At 51.3% G+C, this 18,812-nt stretch overlaps 1 protein-coding gene across 2 annotated transcripts in view; it reads left to right on the top strand.

Annotated features, from left to right (window-relative positions):
- Positions 1 to 14,690, top strand: part of FARP2 (FERM, ARH/RhoGEF and pleckstrin domain protein 2) — a gene marked incomplete at its 3' end in the record, with an annotated part of 68,537 nt that extends 53,847 nt beyond the window's left edge. For both annotated transcript variants that reach the window (XM_084267080.1, XM_084267079.1), the window contains exons 15-26: positions 1,117 to 1,250; positions 2,063 to 2,144; positions 2,782 to 3,019; positions 4,833 to 4,963; positions 6,366 to 6,434; positions 7,340 to 7,429; positions 8,074 to 8,156; positions 9,852 to 9,970; positions 10,624 to 10,787; positions 12,864 to 12,971; positions 13,440 to 13,591; positions 14,600 to 14,690. In XM_084267080.1, coding sequence (XP_084123206.1) covers positions 1,117 to 1,250; positions 2,063 to 2,144; positions 2,782 to 3,019; positions 4,833 to 4,963; positions 6,366 to 6,434; positions 7,340 to 7,429; positions 8,074 to 8,156; positions 9,852 to 9,970; positions 10,624 to 10,787; positions 12,864 to 12,971; positions 13,440 to 13,591; positions 14,600 to 14,690 — 1,461 coding nt within the window. The remainder of the gene's footprint in view (positions 1 to 1,116; positions 1,251 to 2,062; positions 2,145 to 2,781; positions 3,020 to 4,832; positions 4,964 to 6,365; positions 6,435 to 7,339; positions 7,430 to 8,073; positions 8,157 to 9,851; positions 9,971 to 10,623; positions 10,788 to 12,863; positions 12,972 to 13,439; positions 13,592 to 14,599) is intronic.
- Between the last annotated feature and the right edge of the window lie 4,122 nt (positions 14,691 to 18,812).

Genomic DNA, 18,812 nt, shown 5'->3' with positions numbered 1-18,812 from the left:
ATGGTAAAGCATAACCCAGGAGCTATGTAGCTCTTACCTTCCTTGCTTTTCATGTGGGAGAGCAGATATCTTCTCTGGACTTCTGTTGTTGGCTCCAATAGCTCCATCACGTGCTGCCTTGATGTCTTAGGCAAACTCTCTCCCTGAAAACTGTGAATGGGGGCAGCCTACAAACGTGTGTTCATTTTCAGTGATAGCTGTTACTCTCAGCTCTGCTTAGAATGGGGCCATTGCCTGCCCAGGCAGCTTTTCTCTTCCTGCCTTCAGAGCATGAGAACAGATGAAAATTGCAAAGGGTACTGAGGATCCACAGGGCTTTGAGGAGTTTTGTCTTCTCTTTATTGCTGCTTTTTTGTTTCCCTTCCTTTCACACAGAGTAGAGAAGCGAGTCCTTGTTTGGAGTACAGCTTGAGTTCCCAATTCTGTTTCTTTAAGGGGTTTGTGTTCATTTACTGCAGGTTTGCAGTTTGTGTTGTGTTTCTGTAAGCTTATTGTTTTCATTTCATCAAAGAGAAGCTTCAGTCCCTTACTGCCATCTGTCTCCAGCTGAGCCACTCCCAGCGAGTGCCGTCTCACGCCCGTTCCTCCCACAGGCTTCCCAGCACTTCTCCTAAAAGATGGGGGGAACATCTGGCACCTCAGAGGAGCTTTCTAACGTTCCCATCCCTGCCAGAAAGCAGGGAACACAAAGCCCTCAAACCCTGCAGCGCGTGACACGCGACGAGAGGTCTCCAGCTGCCTTGCAGGGGATGCGGGTTGTGTGAAGGAGCAGTTGTGTCCACACTGGAGCTGATGTGGTGTAGCAGCAGCAGTGCAGCCGCTCGGTAACTGCCCCTCATCCAGAGCCATTACCCACCATCTCATCACTGCATCAAGAAACATGCTTGTGCCCAGAGCTGATAACAGGCCTGGTGTTTGTAGTGTTTGGCAAGGGGAGAAATCGCATCTTTTCATCTTCCCCAGATTACATCTCCCCTCAAAGCTTCTCCTTCCTCCTGGCTGTTTCCCTGTGCACATGCTGTCTCCTCCCCCATTGCTGCAGGAGCAGAAATTCCTATTTTAACAATGAATTTCTCCACTAGAAGCATTGACTGTACCTTGTGATTTTCCTGGCAGTGGTTTCGCAGTGCAGTCATCAAGGAGAACGCCATGCCAGAGGGCCTCATGACCTTACTCTTCTCTAACATAGACCCCATTTATGAGTTCCATCGAGGCTTCCTGAAAGAGATTGAGCAAAGGCTGTCGCTCTGGTAAGTGGTGCAGCACAGGGGGGACCTTTTTCTGTGTCCTTCCACTGAAACCATACTTAATCTGTATTTGAACTGGTAGCTCTTCTTCAGCAGAGTTTAGAGAAAAGTATTGTAATACATTACAGCTTAAAAAACCCTGACTGAATGCATTTTGCAAAGCCCATTTTCCAAGCACTACCTAATACATAATATCCCAGACCAAGGCTTCTGTAATCTCAGAATCATTTAGGTTGAAAAAAGACCTCTAAGATCATTGAGCCCAGCTGTTAATATAGCCTGCTGTTGTCTCTAGCCTTGGAAAGGAGGAGGAATTGCTCGAGTCACCTTCCCTGGATGTGCTTAAAAAAAGGGTGGATGAGGTACTTAGGGATATGGTTTAGCTTAGGACAGGAATGGTTGGACTTGATGATCTTTAAAGGCCTTTTCCAACCTTGTGATTCTGTGAATGCAAAGCCAAACAGGTAACGTGTCCTTTTCAACTCCTTCCAGACCATGGATCTCTGGATGAAAATCTAGGAAGCACATTTTGGTAATTCAAACTAACATTCAGTTCTTGCAGCAAAATTTATTTTGAAGAGTTTGTCTGTAATCTTTTAACCTTTGTGTCACTGCCTGCTGTAATGTTTAAGAATCTAATTACTGTTCATAAGGAAAGGGGTTAATGTAGATGACATACAAACAAAGTTAAATACATAAATTCAGGAGGGCTCGTGCTGTGACACTTATTCAGAAGTCTGAGGGCTTCAATTCTGAAGTTGCTGCTTCATCTCCTATGTCTGGCTCCTCCTGATTTCATCTTATGTCTGTTTCAGGGAGGGAAAAGCCAATGCTCACGTGAAGGGAGATTATCAGCGCATCGGGGATGTCATGCTCAGGAACATGCACACTCTCAAGGTAGATTGGGGAATAAACCAAAGGAATCTTGGGACCAAGAGGCATTTTTTTCCTTTGCTGAGGGGTGGGAGTGCAAGCTTTAGCATCTCCCCTAAGCTCCAAGTGACTTGCAAACTGTTAGAGTTGATAAAGTAAAAAGAAAACAACATAAAACATTTACAGCCAGTCTCTGTACTGCTGTTGCTTATCTAATCACCTACATTTACCCTGAGAAAAGCTGGATTGTTTATTGGCTGTTCACCAGCAGGTGAGGAAAAAGTATTTAATTGGTCTCTCCTGTATTTGCTCCTCCCTATGGAGCCACTCTTTTATAAGATTTTCAGTCCAAAATAGCAGTGTTTTTTGACTGCAGGCCAGTTTCTTCTGAACCACAGTCACCTCTCTTTGGAGCACTTCCACTTGTGCTGGAGAGGTGCACTAATTGGCTTTTTGTTAATTCAGTGAAGCACATGATGCTGTCAGTGCTGTTCTTGTCTTATTGCTGGCAATACAGGCAGTCCAGAGTTACATGCTCGTGACCAGACACCAAAGTAGGGTGGGGAGTGGATGGGTTTTTTTTCTTATTCACTGTGGAATCTAGTAAAGGCTGCTTTCCTTGGGTCAGGGTGACTTAGTGATTTTTGGTCTGACTCAACAGGAATTCACCAGTTACCTGCAGAAGCACGACGAGGTCCTGACAGAACTGGAGAAGGCGACTAAGCGCCTAAAGAAGCTGGAAATGGTGTATAAGGAGTTTGAGCTGCAGAAGGTCTGTTACCTGCCCCTCAACACCTTCCTGCTCAAGCCCATCCAGCGACTGATGCACTACAAGTTGATCCTGGGGAGGCTTTGCAAGCACTACACAGCAGAGCACCGGGACTTTGCTGATTGTCGGAGTGAGTGGACACTTGGCTGTGTCTGGGCTGGGCAGAAACCCTTTTCCTTTGTATGTTGAAAATTCTGCCCACACCCTGAGTGAGACAAATTTTACAGCTACAAATGGAATGTCAACTTTTATTTATATTGCTGAAAACACTTGGTAAATGCTGCAATATAAATATCCTTAGGGAAATAACAGAATATACCAAGCAGAACAGGAGAAAGCTGGCAGAGGGCAGCTTAATTAAAAAGAAATTTCTTTAGCTTATGATTTAAAATTAACTTTGTTTTCCTTTGTTTGCCCCTGTATTTGGCTGTACCTTGAGTGCTGGGTCCAGTTCTGGGCTCCTCACCATCAGAAGGACATCGAGGTCCTGGAGCGAGTCCAGAGAAGGGCAGCCAGGCTGGGGAAGGGGCTGGAGGGGCAAATCCCATGAGGAGCAGCTGAGGGAGCTGGGGATGTTCAGCCTGGAGAAGAGGAGGCTGAGGGGAGACCTTCTCCCCACCTCCACTGCCCTGCCAGGAGGGTGCAGAGAGGTGGGCGATGGTCTCTTCAGCCAGGGGACAGGAGATGGGACAAGGGGCAATGGGCTCAAGCTGTGCCAGGGCAGGGTCAGCTCAGATGGGAGGGAAAAGTTCTTCCCTGCAAGAGTTGTCAGGGCCTGGCACAGGCTGCCCAGGGAGGGGGCTGAGTCCCCACCCCTGGGTGTGTTTAACAGGGGGGAGATGAGGTGCTCAGGGATCTGGGTCAGCACAGGACAGGGACGGTTGGACTCGATCTTAAAGGGCTTTTCCAACCTGGTGATTGTGTGATTCCTTCCCTTTTCTTCCTTCCCGTCCCTTGCTCTGGTGCAGGGCTCTGAAGCTTTCTGCAACCAAAAGTTGCCTTAACTGCTAGTTTGGAAAATGCCAAAGGTAGCAGAGATGCAGGCTGTTTCCTTTGCATAGAATGAATGGCTTTTTCTGGCATTGCAAAGTTTTTTCTCAGGGTGATCTTGATGGATAGATCTTACTGCTCCAGGGCTGGGAACTGCTTTTTCCCCATCTTTAGCTAGTTTAGCAACACTTGTCATTTATAAGTAGAAATGTGACCAGAAATTTCTTTCTAGTGTCCAAAGCTTGCATAGCACATCCCATTCACTTATAAAGTAAGCTTTTTGGCAGAAATAGTTGGCTTGAACTTTTTAATTGACTTTTGGCTACATGGTAAATACTTTTGATATGTGCAGTAATCCCCAGAAGAACTGGAAGCACTATGATGTTGCTTGCTACTCTTGATAGGTAGTTCTAAAACTTTCAGGAGTTGCTGATTTCCCTATGAGGAAAGGCTGAGTGAGCTGGGGCTGTTCAGCCTGGAGAAAAGAAGGCTAAGGGGGGACCTTATGAATGTTTATCAATATCTTCAGTATGGGATGCAGGGGGAAATGGGCAGCCCCTTCTCAGTGTCTGTGGGGACAGGACAAGGGGCAGTGGCTGCAAGTTGGAGCATAGGAAGTTCCACAGCAACATGGGGAAGAACTTTTCCCCAGTGAGGGTGAGGGAGCCCTGGGACAGGCTGCCCAGGGGGTGTGGAGTCTCCTTCTCTGGAGAGATTCCAGCCCCGTCTGGATGCCAACCTGTGTGCCCTGTCCCAGGGAGCTGATTTGGCAGGGGGTTGGACCCCATGGGCTCTGGAGGTCCCTTCCAGCCCCTGTGAATCTGTGATTAGATTAGGTAGATCTGACAGAACTCTCCTGTTCTATTCTAAATCTGATGATAAATTTCAGGTCTGGTTTTCCAGGGATAAAACTGCCAGCCTGGGTTCAGCCACTCTGTGCTGTTTCCTTACAGGTGCCCTGAAGGAGGTCACAGAGATGACATCTCAGCTGCAGCACAGTCTCATCCGCCTGGAGAACTTCCAGAAGCTGACGGAGCTGCAGCACGACTTGATCGGGATAGACAATCTGACAGCACCTGGCAGGGTAGGGGTACCTGTCCTTACCGTTCACAGGCTGTGTCGGGGCTGTTGCTGGGGATTTGCCATGGGTGTGCCTCTGCTTTAGGCAACAACAGGAAGAGTTTTGTGTAATGGTCTTTGTGGAAGGTCTTGGGGAGGTCTCTGGGATGTCACAGAGTGATGGGGGTTGGCAGGGCCCTCTGCATCCCACCCAGCCCATCCCCTGCCAGAGCAGGGTCCCCTCGAGCAGGCTGCACAGGGCAGCGTCCAGGATCACGGGGGCTGAATGGCTCCAGAGATGGAGACTCCCCAACCTCTCTGGGCAGCCTGGCCCAGGGCTCTGCCACCCTCCCAGCAAAGAAGTTCCTCCTCATGTCCAGGTGGAACTTCCTCTGCTCCAGTTTGTGCCCATCACCTCTTGTCCTGACTCTGGGCACCACTGGACACAGACTGACCCCCTCCTCCTGACCCCACCCCTCAAGTATCAATAGACATTGATGAGATCCCCCCTCAATCTTCTCTTCTCCAGGCTAAAAGGTCCCAAGTCCCTCAGCCTCTCTTCATCAAAGATGTTCTCATCCTCTCAGCATCTCCATGGCCCTTTTCTGTCCCCTCTCCAGTAGCTCCCTGTCCTTGTTGACCCTAGGGCAGAGCAGAGGGGCAGGAGAACCTCCCTGGACCTGCTGCCCACACTTTCCTTGATACACCCCAGGATGCTGTTGGCTTTCTTGGCCACGAGGACACGCTGCTGGTCATGTGTCCTTGAAGAATATATTGACTAACCCCTGAGTAACATCACTTGTTACAAGCTTCCAACTGGACTCTGTGCCACTGACCACCATGCTCTGGGCTCTGTCTTTCAGCCAATTTTCAATCCACCCCACTGTCCATTCATCTAAGCCACATTTCCTGAGCTTGGGCTGTGAGGATGCTGGGAGAGTCAGTGTCAAAAGGTCCTAGGGGATTAGATCAGAAATGCTTCTGTTTCAGAGTGTGGCTATGGCTTCATGTTCCCAGCCCAGCAGAGTACTGGGTATGGTGCTGTGTGAGTGGGAAGTGGTGTGTCATGTGCCTGAGAGGAAATTCCCTACCAGGTGTGATACAGGTTCTTTGCACAGAGACCGCACAGATGTAGCAATGGGGAGATGGGCAAAACTGGTATCAGTGACTCTGCTTTGCTTAACTTTGTTCAGTTTTCTGCTTGGTTTTGGGTTTCTTTGGGTTTTAATAGATATATGTAAGTGTGTGTACATAAATATCATGAGCACAAGAGCATCGTGTGTGCACTGGCAACCACTACAAATGTGGTATCAGTTGTTGCTGGGCACCAGTCAACATCTGTGTACTCTGGGATGGAGAAAAACTGAACCATCAGAATCCTGTGTGGAGGGATGAAGCTGTGCCTGACTGTCTCTCTCCTGCCACAGGAGTTTATTCGGGAAGGTTGCCTGTACAAGCTCACCAAGAAGGGTTTGCAGCAGCGGATGTTCTTTCTGGTGGGTTTCCTTAATTCCAGAGTCTTCAGGATAAAGCTGTCATGAAAGTGTCTTTTTGTCTGCTTCTTGTGCCTGGAACTCACTCTGAGGGAGGTTTAGATGTGGCAGTGCTGTCTGTTCAGAGTGTTTTCCTAATTGCTGGGGGAGGTGACCCTGGCTGGGGATGAGATGCCCCCAAAGCTGCTCTGTCACACCCCTCCTCACCTGGGCTGGGGAGAAAATATCTAATGGGAGGGTTATAGGTTGACATAAGGGCTGGAGAGATCCCTCAGCAATTACTGTTATGGGACAAACAGGCTCAACACAGAGTAAAATGCATCTAATTTATTGCCCAGTGGAACCAGAGCAAGATAATCAGAAATAAACCCAAATCTTACCCCCTCCCACCACCCCTCCCTCCTTCCTGGGCTCAACCTCTCTCCCCATTTCTCTCCCTCCCCCCAGCAGCACAGGGGGACGGGGATGGGGTTGGGGTCAGTCCCTCACAGGCTGTCCCTGCCGCTCCTTCCTCCTCAGGGGAGGACTCCTCACACTCCTCCCCTGCTCCAGCACGGGGTCTCTCCCATGGCAGACAGTCAGGCCTCTGGTCTTGGTGCTGTGGGGCCTGGGGGAAGCTCCTGGCAGCTCTCCCAGAAGTGTCCCCTGCAACCCCCCCCCACCAAACCCTCACCACCCAAACCCAAAACAATCTCACACAGTTGTAACAGAATTTTAAACATTATTTGCCTCCCTGGTAAGTAGGTGAGTGATGTTTAAGGCCTGTAGACTGAACAGACTGAGAAATGGTGGGGATTTTGTGTCTACAGTGGCCTTTGAGCAACAGATTTTAAAAATGATGTTGAAAAAATACTTGGCCCTACCTGCTGCCTTCAGAGATGTGATTGTGTTCCTCCTGCCTTTCCCAGTTCTCAGATATGCTGCTCTACACAAGCAAAGGGGTTACAGGGACAAACCAGTTCAAAATCCACGGACACCTTCCTCTTCATGGCATGTTGGTAAGTGCTTTGAGCTTTCTCACCATGTTAAGGAAATAACTTTGCCTGAGGGCAGGCTGAGGCAGTTCCTTGAGGACATGAGGGCTTGGTCAGAGCACCCTGCCACGCTGCTGGCTGAGGAGTGTCCCTTCACCTGTGGAGGATTTGTCTGCAGTGATAAGCTTGTTCTTTCCAGTGCACCAGAGATCCAGCTGGACACAGACTTCACACCATTTCTTTTCATGCTGCTACGAGGGGCTGACCTGGAAGTGGGGAGTTGTGCTGGTGCTGTTCCCTGGGCACACACCAGGCCCCCAATCTCTGCCTCCACACCCCCCTTTTCTAACAGGACTGTTCTTTCTGTCTTTGATTTGCAGCTGATAGTGCTCGACCCACCGGTAAGTAGTAAGCTGACTCCTCCTCAAAGCCCTCCTTTGCCAGCCCTGCTGAAGGTGGTGCTGTGCTGCTAGAGACACAGCAGTAGAGATAGAGATGATGGTGTAGAGCCAGACTAGATTGGAGTAGGCACTATTCACAAAAGAGTAGCTGTTCCTCACTTCCTACAACCAGGCTTAATCCTGTCGTGACTCTGGTTCCTCCTCAGCCAGGTCTGGGGGGTTCTCAGCACTGAGCAGGGATCAGAAAAGCCTTTTCTTTTTCTGCAGGTGGAGGAGAGTGAGAATGAGTGGGCTGTCCCACACTGCTTCACCATCTATTCAGCCCAGAAAACCATAGTGGTGGCAGCCAGGTAAGGCTCCTTTTCCTGGGTTGCCTGCAGGTTTGGTAGCTGCTGTCTCGGAAGGGACACTGTTCAGTCCTCTCAGGGTGTTTGCTGCACCCTCTGGAACATGTGGCTTCAGACCAAATGTGGGACACTTCACACATCCTTTGTTGGGGCTGTGTGAACCACAGACTGCTTTAGGTTGGAAGGGACCTTCAAAGGCCATCTAGCCCAACCACCCTGCAGCAAGCAGGGGCACCATGAACTAGAGCAGGTCGCTCAGAACCCCATACACCCCAACCTTGAATGTCTCCAGAGACTGAGCCTCCTCCACCACCAACCTGTGCCAGGGTCTCACCCCCCTCAGAGTGAAGAACTTCTTCCTCATGTCTCATCTATCCCTGCTCAGCTCTAGTCTAAAACCATCACCCCTCATCCTATCACTCCCTGGCCTTACAAACAGTCCTGCCCAGCTTTTCTGTAGGTCCTTCAGGGACTGGAAGGGGCTCTGAGGTCCCCCCCATGGAACCTCCTCTTCTCCAGCCTGAACCAGCCCAGGTCTCCCAGCCTGTCTTCATAGCAGAGCTGCTCCAGCCCTCTGGCTCTGTGTCCTTCTTGTGCTGAGGCTCTAGAGCTGGATTCAGCACTTATTTTTTGGGAGGTAATAGTTTATCTCCTGAAATCTCTCCTGTACATTCCTGAACATGCAGCAGCAGCAACACTGACTCTGTATTGTTCCGAGTCAGCAGAGTTGCTGGAGTTCAACAACTGCTGTGAAACAGGAGACAAACCCAAAATCTGAGAGACCTGATAAGAATTAAAAGCCAGAAGGTGCAAAATGGATGTAAGGAGGGGAGAGTTCCTGCATGGTTCTCATGGAGGGAGCTGGGAAGGGAGAGGAAAAGTTCATGCCTGACTTGGGAGAGAAAACCACTTCTCTCTGCTCCACCTGTTCTCTCAGGATTGGCTTTAGAAGGCTTCATCCCTCCTCAGGTCCCCTAAAAGGCAGCTAAGAACGTGGGCTGGGAGCAGTAAATCTCAGCCTAATGTTTATAGGGGTTTTTTAGTGCTTGATAACACATCCTTGAAAAATAGCAGTGCCCAAACATTTATAAATCAGGCATGCAGCAGCACAGGAGCCAATACCAATTGTATGCAGACCTATTCAGCTAGCAAAACTTTGATTTTTAATTCCAGCCTAATGCCTGAAAATGCCAAATATTTTTAAGCTCAGCTGCACATCAGAAAGTCCTGGAAAGGATCTTAAATTAAAAAAAAAAAAAAAAAAAGCCATTTTGACCCTGTTGTAACTTCAGAAATAGCTCAAAAATTGTTGCTTTTCATGTTAGATCTCCTTACCTGTTAAAAAAATTGTTCCTGGACTTAGACTGTGCATGGGATTTTCAGTCTAAATTAAAAACTTCCCCAAAAAAACCCAAAAAAGAGAGATGGCTACCAAAAAAAAAGGTCTCACAGACCCTTCCAAGCAGCCACAAGTGTGTGTAGCTCTATGCAGCACTTCAGACAGCAGTAGGAATGTAGCCAGAGGTAAAGAAGGAATGCCCTGGCTGTGTCTAGAGGAAAACCTTAGGCTGCTGCATGCTGATGGGTCGAGATACACATTGTGTGGGCCATGAAGCTGTAAATCATGATGTGAACGGGGTGGCCTCTGATGGAAACTGTGGGGTGGGGGGGTCTCCATTTGCACTGTTTCTCTTGCAGTACCCGCCTGGAGATGACAAAGTGGATGGAAGACCTGAACATGGCGATTGAAATGGCCAAGAAATCCACTGAGAAATCAGACATGCTCCTGGAAAACTCCGTGTGCAACCGCTCCAACAGTAAGTGGTGCTTCCTGCCCCCTTGGAAAGCATGCTGCTCTCTTTGTTTTTCCTATCATGAATTGGATGACAGAAATGGAGTATTTCTAGAATTCCCATGGGAATGGAGAGTTAAATGTGCTTTTGTTTTGTTGTAATTGCAGCAGAGATGCTCCAGTTTGACTTGTGAATAACTCCTTCCTTGTCTCTTCAGTAGAGTTTTCTGAATTGAACCACATAGTGTATCTTCCTCTCCAGAAATCTGGTGTCTTTGGAGATCAGCAGCTTCTTTTATACCCAGTGTTCTTGTGTCTGGTGGCACTACAGATGTGCTGAAACATGTAGTATCCCTTCTCAGAGCGCTTCTCCTGTTCCTCACTAACCACTGACTGAAGATGAAGCGCCGGGGTGGTTTTGGCTGGTTTGTTTATTGAGTCAGCTGCCCCAGGGGATGAAATACAGGTGATGAAATACAGGTGATGAAAAATAGGTGCTGACATTTTGGTGATGAGAGCCAAAATGATCCACTCCGAGCAGCCTGGTAGCCAGGTTCAAGTTGACATGCTTTTAAAACTGGACCATTTGCAAGAGAAAACGACTGTTGTTGGGCATCCCTCCTTCTCTTGCCGATGGTCCCCCACGCTTTCCTTAAATGATGAATTCTCCCTCCCCAGGATCCTCTGATGAGGTCTCTCTAGAGCAGGAGTCCGAAGATGACATACACTCTTCTCGTAGCTCCTTGGACAGGCAGAGCCACCACCGTGCCAACACAACCATGCACGTGTGCTGGTACCGCAACACCAGCGTCTCCATGACTGACCACAGTGTGGCCGTCGAGGTACCCGCGGCGGGCACGGCTCTCCTGGCTCACTCTGTCCCTCCCACTCCGCCTCCGGCCGCCGCATGCTTTGCCCCTCTCCACGCATGGCTGTGTGTCTGCACACACACGCTCCCCTCCCCTGGCAGCAGGGCTTTGCTTTGGCAAAGGCACTGGAAGGAGGGAAGTGGCCCTAAAGGAGACTCAGGGTATCCTAGAGCTGAGCTCCTCCTTTGGGTTTCGTCAGCCTCGCTGATGATAACCTCTCTGGTCGTGCTGTTGCCCTGTAGAGACTGACCCTGGCATGCTGAGGTCTGGTTAGCTACAGTTCTGCACCTAGAATTAAGAAGAGTGCTTTAAATTCAGTGGGAACACAACTCCTCTGCCCTTCCCTGGCTGGCAGGGGTGAGCAGCAGGTGTTAGAACTGTTTCATGGTGGAGCCACGTGCCTGCAGAGCTGCTGTTACCTTAGGCCTTGCCCCTCAGCAGGGCTCAGTGCAGCGCTGGTGGCACCTTTTGGTACCAAACCCCACAGGCTTCCAGGCGAGTTCCTGTGCAGTGCTCCTCCCCTGGAGTGCTGCTTGCCCCTGTCTCGCTTTAGAGGATGGTTTGGCAAGGTCAGTTGGGTTAGGACCCTTTCTGGGGGTGGGGTTGGCATGCTTGGGAGACTTCCAGAAGTGGGAAGGACCCTCAGTACCCTGGACAGAAGAAAGTCTCTAACTAGACAAACAGCCACAGGGCAGGGTGCTGCATCAGTGCCTCTGTTACCCCCCTGCCCAGCTGCTAAGGCACTTTCTGTGCAGTGGAAGGAGTTAAAGGTTGGGCTCTGAAGCTCCTGGGTTTTCCTGGCACGGAGAGCGTATCAGTCGGTAAGGGAGGTCCTAGAGGTGTCACCTTGGATGGAGTGGTCAGCTGGCAGAGGGGACAAGCCTTCCCTTCCCTGCCATACCTGTGTGCATGGCACCATCTCGCTCTTCTGTACCTGGGAAATGAGGCCACAGGCTCTGGGATGAAACGTGTGAGTTCTTGCAGCTCCCTCTTGCTTTGATCTGTTCCATGTTCTAATACCATCATGTTTTTTTTCACAATCCATTTCCCTTTTAACAGCTGCCTTCCTCACATCACTTCTCTCATCCTAACGTTCTGGTTTTCTCTCTCTCTCCCCCTTTTCTCTGCTCAGTTTTCTGCTCTCTTGCTGTTTCTCCAGAGCTTCCTCCTCGCTATTTGCTGGGCCAGGCCCAACGGCCCAACACAATCACCCATGTTTGTTGGTACCGGAACCAGAGCCTATCCCTGTCTGATTACCTGTGCATGATCCAGGTAAAAATGCCTCTCAAGTTCTCCACTGCTGGGGAGGAACCACGGGATGCCATGGAAAACAACACTGCTGCTTGTTTCCTAACAGTGAGCCCATGTGTGCCGGTGGAAGGATGCCCTGGCCAGCAGCAGAGCTGTAACCAGTAACTTTGTGCCTTGTTGATACAGGATTTCCTCTGGCTTATGCTTCCCAAAAGGGTTCTCAATCCTGTCTTTAATTACAGAACCCTTTCACTGTTGTTCTGTGCCATAGGTCCCCTTATCCCCCTGCCCAAGAGCTCACTGACTCCAAGGTGGCCATGTCTGACTTCCCTGCTTTGTCATGGCTTTGCATAGCTGCCACCTGCAGCTTGTCCTCAACTCTGGCACCCTCTGTTTCCTCTTCTGCTTTACCTCCCCTTCTCACACAGCGTATCCTATGTGGTTTTCCTACGTGTGAAAATGGGGGGCTCAAGGTCTGGGTGCCGTTCCCCTGACTGTAGGCTGAAAAGAGGAGTGGTGGCTGGGGGGGGATTGGGTCTGTGCAGCCCCCCAGTGCTTAACACTGGAGGGGAACGTGCTGTCAGGGAAATCACTCAGCTCTTTGTAAGAAGGTGGGTGGTGGGAGTTGGTGAGCTGAAGATGCAGAGTCGCTTGGTCAGCACATGAAGTGTCTGGGAGGCCTTTTACTGCAGGGCAGCCAGCGTGGGAGCAGAGGTAGCAGGCAGCCTGACATCACTGATGGACAGTGACCTGTGGTTTCATGGCAGTTGGGTTTTTGGTTTTTTCCTTCTGTGCTAGAACCAGCTCTCTGGATACTTGCTGAGGAAGTTTAAGAACAGCAATGGCTGGCAGAAACTCTGGGTTGTCTTCACCAACTTCTGCTTGTTCTTCTACAAAACTCACCAGGTGAGTAAAGGTCCCAGAGGGCTGTGCCAGGAGCCCTGGAGTCCTGGGCTTTCTGCTGTAAAATGGGGACTTCTCTGCTCACAGTGACTGCTTGGTAACAAACCTGGGCCTTTTTGTCTGGCCCAGTCAACTGTGTTACATTGCTTGGGCTTTGTGCCTCAAGGTCATGTTTATTTTGGGAGGAATATTACGATTTTTGGGTCAGTTCTGTGCCAAGGGAGAAGGGGGAGCCCAGGAAGCAGCGCCAGGCAGGGGAACAGAAGCAAATAACCCTATGAAAGCAGTGAAAAGAGTCGGGGGAAGGTTCATTACAGCTCTTGGAAGCCTCCCAATAGATCCAGGCTGCTGCCCCTTCTCTCCTAAAGACAAATAACCTCACCCCTGTGGTGCTAAGGAGCATGTGGGTGTTGGGAGGAATGGAGTGTGGGGGCACCTTGCACTGAGGGCAGGGCTGTTGGGTTCTTCCAGGACGATTATCCCCTGGCCAGTCTCCCACTGCTTGGCTACGTGGTCAGCTCCCCTGTGGAGGCAGACGGCATTCAGAAGGATTATGTCTTCAAGCTGCAGTTCAAGTCCCACGTGTATTTCTTCAGGGCTGAGAGCAAATACACCTTTGAGAGGTAATTTTTTTTTGTTTTCTCTGTCTGGGTTGGTGATCCAGAGCCCCCTCTCTGCTCCTGACTAACTCCTAGTCTGAGTTCTCAGTAATAAAGTTCCCTTCCTCCTCCTGATGATGCCAGGCCATCCCTCCTCTGCCAGAGATTACGGGGCAGAGCTGGTGGTCCCCCACAGAGCCATAGGCCCTGCTTTGTCTCAGGAGTCTGGGACTGCCTCAGAGCTGGGGGGCAGCACAGGTGGAAGGGCTGAGAGGTGCCCCTGTGTCCTGACAGGTTTCTAGGTTAATGAGAGTTCTGGTGAGACCACATGGATTTACAATACAATAACACCACGGGAGTTGTTCCACAAGGTTGAGCACAGCAGGCGTTACCTTTAGCAGTGCTGTGAGGGGCTCTTCCCCCACCCAGTGCCCAAAGTGCATCATGTTTAAAATGCACTGCCTGCAAAACTTGGCTATTACATCAGCTGTTGAAAATCCTGGTGCTGTGTTCTGCCCTGAGGGCAGTGTGGCTTGCTTTGGGGGTGGCTTGATTGAGGAGGGGTCAGATACCTCCCCCCTTCCTTGGGAGCAACGCGTGGGGGGGCTACCCCAGACACCACATTGTGATTTTAAGTGGGGGGGGGAAATAAGTCTGGTTCACAGCAGGCATGTGACTTGCATTTTTGCTGTCACTTTGCTTTCTTCCATCCCACAATTCACTCTTAAGGAAAGCAATCCATTGGCTGAGGAAAATGGTTTTGTCCACCCATCCTCCTTGGAAACTGCTTTCTGTACAGCTGCAGGAGAGGGCGGCGTGCTCTCAGAAGGGCTCTCTGGAGCTCCAAGTGCTGTTACCTGGGCTGGCAGCCATGTGCTGGGGTGTAATTACCACTCTCATGCTGTTCAGCTGGAGACTGTTTCCCAAAAGGAAGGTAGAAAACCAGATGTTTGGTGAAAGGGGTAAAAGCTCATAACAAGATTACGCATCTGAGTGGGGGGCTTGAGCACTTCTCACCTCCTTTCTTGCCAGGTGGATGGAGGTGATCAAGAGGGCCACCAGCTCTCCAGCTCGGTCGAGCCTGCTGCTTCCCAAGGATGGGAAGGACAGTCACACAGACTGAAGCCGGGGCAGGGCTGGATCTCTGCTGTCACCATTGACAATGAGGCAGGTGGGAACAGGAGTCTCTGGAGTTGATACAGCAAAGAACTGGGAGGCTCATTTCCACCTAACGTGGAGTGAGGGAGCTGCAGAGGGGGAATCACATCGTTCCCAAGGGTGTGGAAGAGGGGCCAGTCTGTTCCAGTTGAACCTACTCAGAGAGAAACCGAACAGCCACAGAGCTCTGGCGTGCACACACACACGTGGCGGAAGGTTTGTTGTTCCAGTTGTACCTGTACAGTGACACCTTTGCCTGCCCTGAGGGCAAACACCGCCTTCTTTTCACTGGATGGTCAGAGTGTACTGGAGCAAAACAGCAGCCGCTGGTGCCAGGCCTTGCTGGCTCCCAGACATTCCCTGCCCCCTCCACCCCGATGCTCGGCACGGCTGGCTGCACAGTCGGCCAGCACAGTCAGCCTGATGGGGCATATGCACACACGGATCAGCTTTAACCACGGGTGCTTTGGAACACAGGCTGCAGCTCCCAGAGAACAATTCAGCTCTCTGGAATCTGCCGTGGCGGCAGTTTTCCAGGGGAGGGTTTTTTTTTCCAGGCTGAACCTCTGCGAAGCTGTTGGGGTTTGGCTGTCGTGTGGGCTGGTCCAAGTTGGGTGTATGGTTTGTCCTTTGAACTCTGCTATGGTGCACGCTGAGAGCGTCAGTCGCCAGTCTCCTACCACAGCTCCTGCGTTCCTTCACCCTGTCGCGGGCGTTACCCGAGGCGCAGGGTGGCAAACACGCTCTGCCTGTCTGTGGGTGATGTTTTCAAGGCATTTAAGCAACGTGGGAGAAAGCTTTCTCCACAAGTTGTGGTCGCTCGTGCTTGTGACACACAGAGACTGCTGAAAATCCCTGTTCTTACCTTTCAATTTGGGGTGGGATCCATCGTCTGTCTCTCACGCAGCCACTGGATTCCAGACGGAGCGTTTCAGTGTCTGTGGACTCTATTAAATCTCTGCATTAAAGCTGAAGTGGTTGCAGTTTGTTCTGTTTCTGTAAAGCTGGCACCTTGGGTTGCCTCCGTGGCAGGACTGAAACAAGCCAAGTGCCACAGAATGCTGGTGGACGTGGCTTTGATGGGCTTTAGGGACTCTGTTTTCACATTAGATAGGAAAAGTCTTTGTGTTGTAGAAGAAGGAACCATGAAGTGGTGTAAGTGAAAGACAAAGGAAAGTGTTGCATGTTGGGGAGGATAGAGGGATGTGGAGATTCTCCAGGAACATGGGAAGCACGGAGGCCAGCGCATGTACTCACCAAGGCTGCTTCTGGACGTGGTCTGCAACACACATGGGATGAGGACTGCAGGGACAGGCTTCCAGAGGGCTCTCCAGACTGCTCACTTGGCCTTGGCATCCTGGGGAAGACGAGCAACTGAAGATCCAGCCCTCACTACTACCACTGTCCCAAAGACTGTTGTCCCATGTAAGTTAAATGTACTTAATTTATTAGTGTCTTCTCTTTTTTTAATTAACTGTTGTAGGTGTACACGTGTGGATTGACTTGATATAACACAGCTGAATATGACTGTTGAAAGTAAATAGCATCTTGGTCTAAAACAATCTCAGCCTCTTATTCCTGAGCCCACCCTCCCCTGCCTGTGGCCATGTGCTGGGAGGATGGACTGGATCTGCACAGGAGCAGGCGTTTCACAATGAGCTTAATGGGTCTTTGCCTTCAGGGGTTTTCCTGGGTGATGTTGGCTGTTCATCTGTCACCATCATGTACTGAGTTGCTTACAAGAGGGCTCTCCTCTTTCCCAAAAACCCTCCTGGGCAGTTAACAACCCCTTGCTGGTCTCCCACAGGGCAGCTCTGCAGGAGCAAGTTGCAGAGAGGAGGAGCAGTGGGGATTTGGCACTTCATCCCAACCTTTAGCTGCACTCGCCAGCTGCAGCAGGGCTTCCCAGTGCCAGCATCTCAGATCCTCATTTGGGCTTCAAGCTACTCCATGGATTTTCAGGACTGAGGTTCTTGGCTCAGCCAGCATCAGCTCTGCTCCATCCCCAGCAGAGAGCAAGCACCGAGCCAGAACGATGCAGAGGAGTGTGTGGAGCCACCTTTCTAGAGCCCATGGGTACCAGCAGGCTGGGAAGCAGCTCCAGGGCAGACAGATGGATGGACACACTGCCTGAAATCACCCACAGCTCAGGCAAAGTCTTGCATGGGGACAGAGTGCCCTGTGCCACAGGCTGGGGACTGCGTGGCTCCACCTGGGGCAGAGGCACTGGGGTCTCTGCAAGCTGGACTTGCCCAGGGCAGTGCCCCTTGCCAGAGACACAACAGAAAAGCAGGAGAAATGTGTTGAGTTGCTGCGAGCTCAGCCTCAGTGGGCGTTGTTCTCTGCCTGGGGTGACAGAACCTGGGGTTTAATGAGTATGGGGGCTTTTAACTAGCTGACAGATATGGCTTACTCAACACCCACTAGACTTTGTCTGATACCCCCATGAACGAGCTGTGTGTCCCCTGGCACCAGCTGGATGACATGTACTGGGGGTGTGGGACACCTGCCTGAGCTGCCCCTGCTCTCTGGCAGCACCACCTTGGCTGTGCTCCCCCCTTGAGGCTCCAGCCCAGTTGCTCCCCCACACACCCCCAAACTCATTTTTCCACCTTGTGACAGGAAACTGCTCCTGCAGCTCAGCAGTTGCTGCTCATCAGAGACATGCGTGACCTACAGCGTGGTCCCTGGAGCTGGAGCCTCTGCTGCTGACTGACCAGGAAGCGAGGGCAGTGGGGCAGGAGAAGTCCCTCCTTGGGTGGAGGGCACCAAGCTCAAAGATTTCTACTTAGAAATGCAGAAGTACTGGGTGACAGAGGCCAGGAACGTGGCTGCTACTAGCAGAACCACTTACCCCTAGCAGAATCCCCTTAGCAAGCTGTCAGGACTGCAGTGGCACAGCAGCAGTGTTGTGAAATACCCTGTAGGGGTTTGTGATGGTTTGACCCTGGCTGGAGGTCAGACACTGACCACAGTCAGTCCACCCCTCCCCTATTCTGCTGGATGGGGGAGAAAATAGCTATTGAGAGGCTCAGGAGTGGAGACAAGGGCAGGGTGGGATCATTCATTGATGGGCAGAACAGACTCAGCACAGAGTGGAGGAGAGAAAACTCTGGAATTGATGGCCCTGCCCTGCACCCCCAGTGACACCAGAGTCTGGTGATGAGAAGTGTGGCCAGAGCTTAAAGCACCTTCCCCCCACCCCTCCCTCCTTAGCAGACTGATCTTTAGTCAGGATTTCGCTCCCTTCTGCCCCCATTGTGGCACAGGGAGGGGCAGGGAATGGGGGTTTGGGTCAGTTCCTCACGAGTTGGTTTCCTTCTTGGCTTGGGGGGTCATTCATTCCTCACCCCCTCCCCCTGCTGCACCCTGGGGTCCCACCCACAGCAGAGAGTCCTCCATGGACTCCTCCAACGTGAGTCCTTTCCCACGGGGCTTCAGCTCTTCCCCAGCTGCCCCAGCGTGGGTCACTGCTATGGGGGCAGCCATAAATCACAGTGTCTCTCAGTCCCTCAGGCCCAGACTGCTCCAGCCTGGTCCCCATGGAGTTTGGGGGCATTGCTGAGCAGAAGACTTGTTTAAATACTGCTTTTTTGTCAGCAGCTTTTAACCTGAAGGCTGGGGGGGGACCTCACTGCAGCCTTCAAGTACCTGGAACAGGAGGGGAATCAGCTTGTTAAAAGGGCAGATAATGGCAGGACAAGGGGGATGGAGTGAAGTTGGAAAAGGGAAGGTTTAAATTAGATATTAGGGGGCAGTTCTTTCCAGAGAGCGTGGTGAGTGGCTGGAACAGGCTGCCCAGAGAGGGGGTGGATGCCCCGTCCCTGGGGGTGTTCAAGGCCAGGTTGGATGGGGCCCTGGGCAACCTTGTGTAGCTCCAGGCCTGGAGGTTGGTGTCCCTGCCTGTGGCAGGGGGTTGGAGCTCTGTGACCCTTGGGGTCCCTCCCAACCCAGCCCAGTCTGGGATTCTATGATTCTCTGTGCGCTCCTTGGCCTCCCAAATCAAGGTCTTGTGGTGGAATAGGGCTGCTTATGAGGCTCCGACCCTGCCCCCTGTGCCCCCGCCCCGCCGCAGGGCCCGTCTCCC

Source organism: Gallinula chloropus (assembly GCF_964237585.1).
Source record: "Gallinula chloropus genome assembly, chromosome: 8".
NCBI lineage: Eukaryota > Metazoa > Chordata > Aves > Gruiformes > Rallidae > Gallinula > Gallinula chloropus.
The sequence above is the reverse complement of the archived record's forward strand: the minus strand, read 5'-3'. Positions and strand labels throughout refer to the sequence as shown.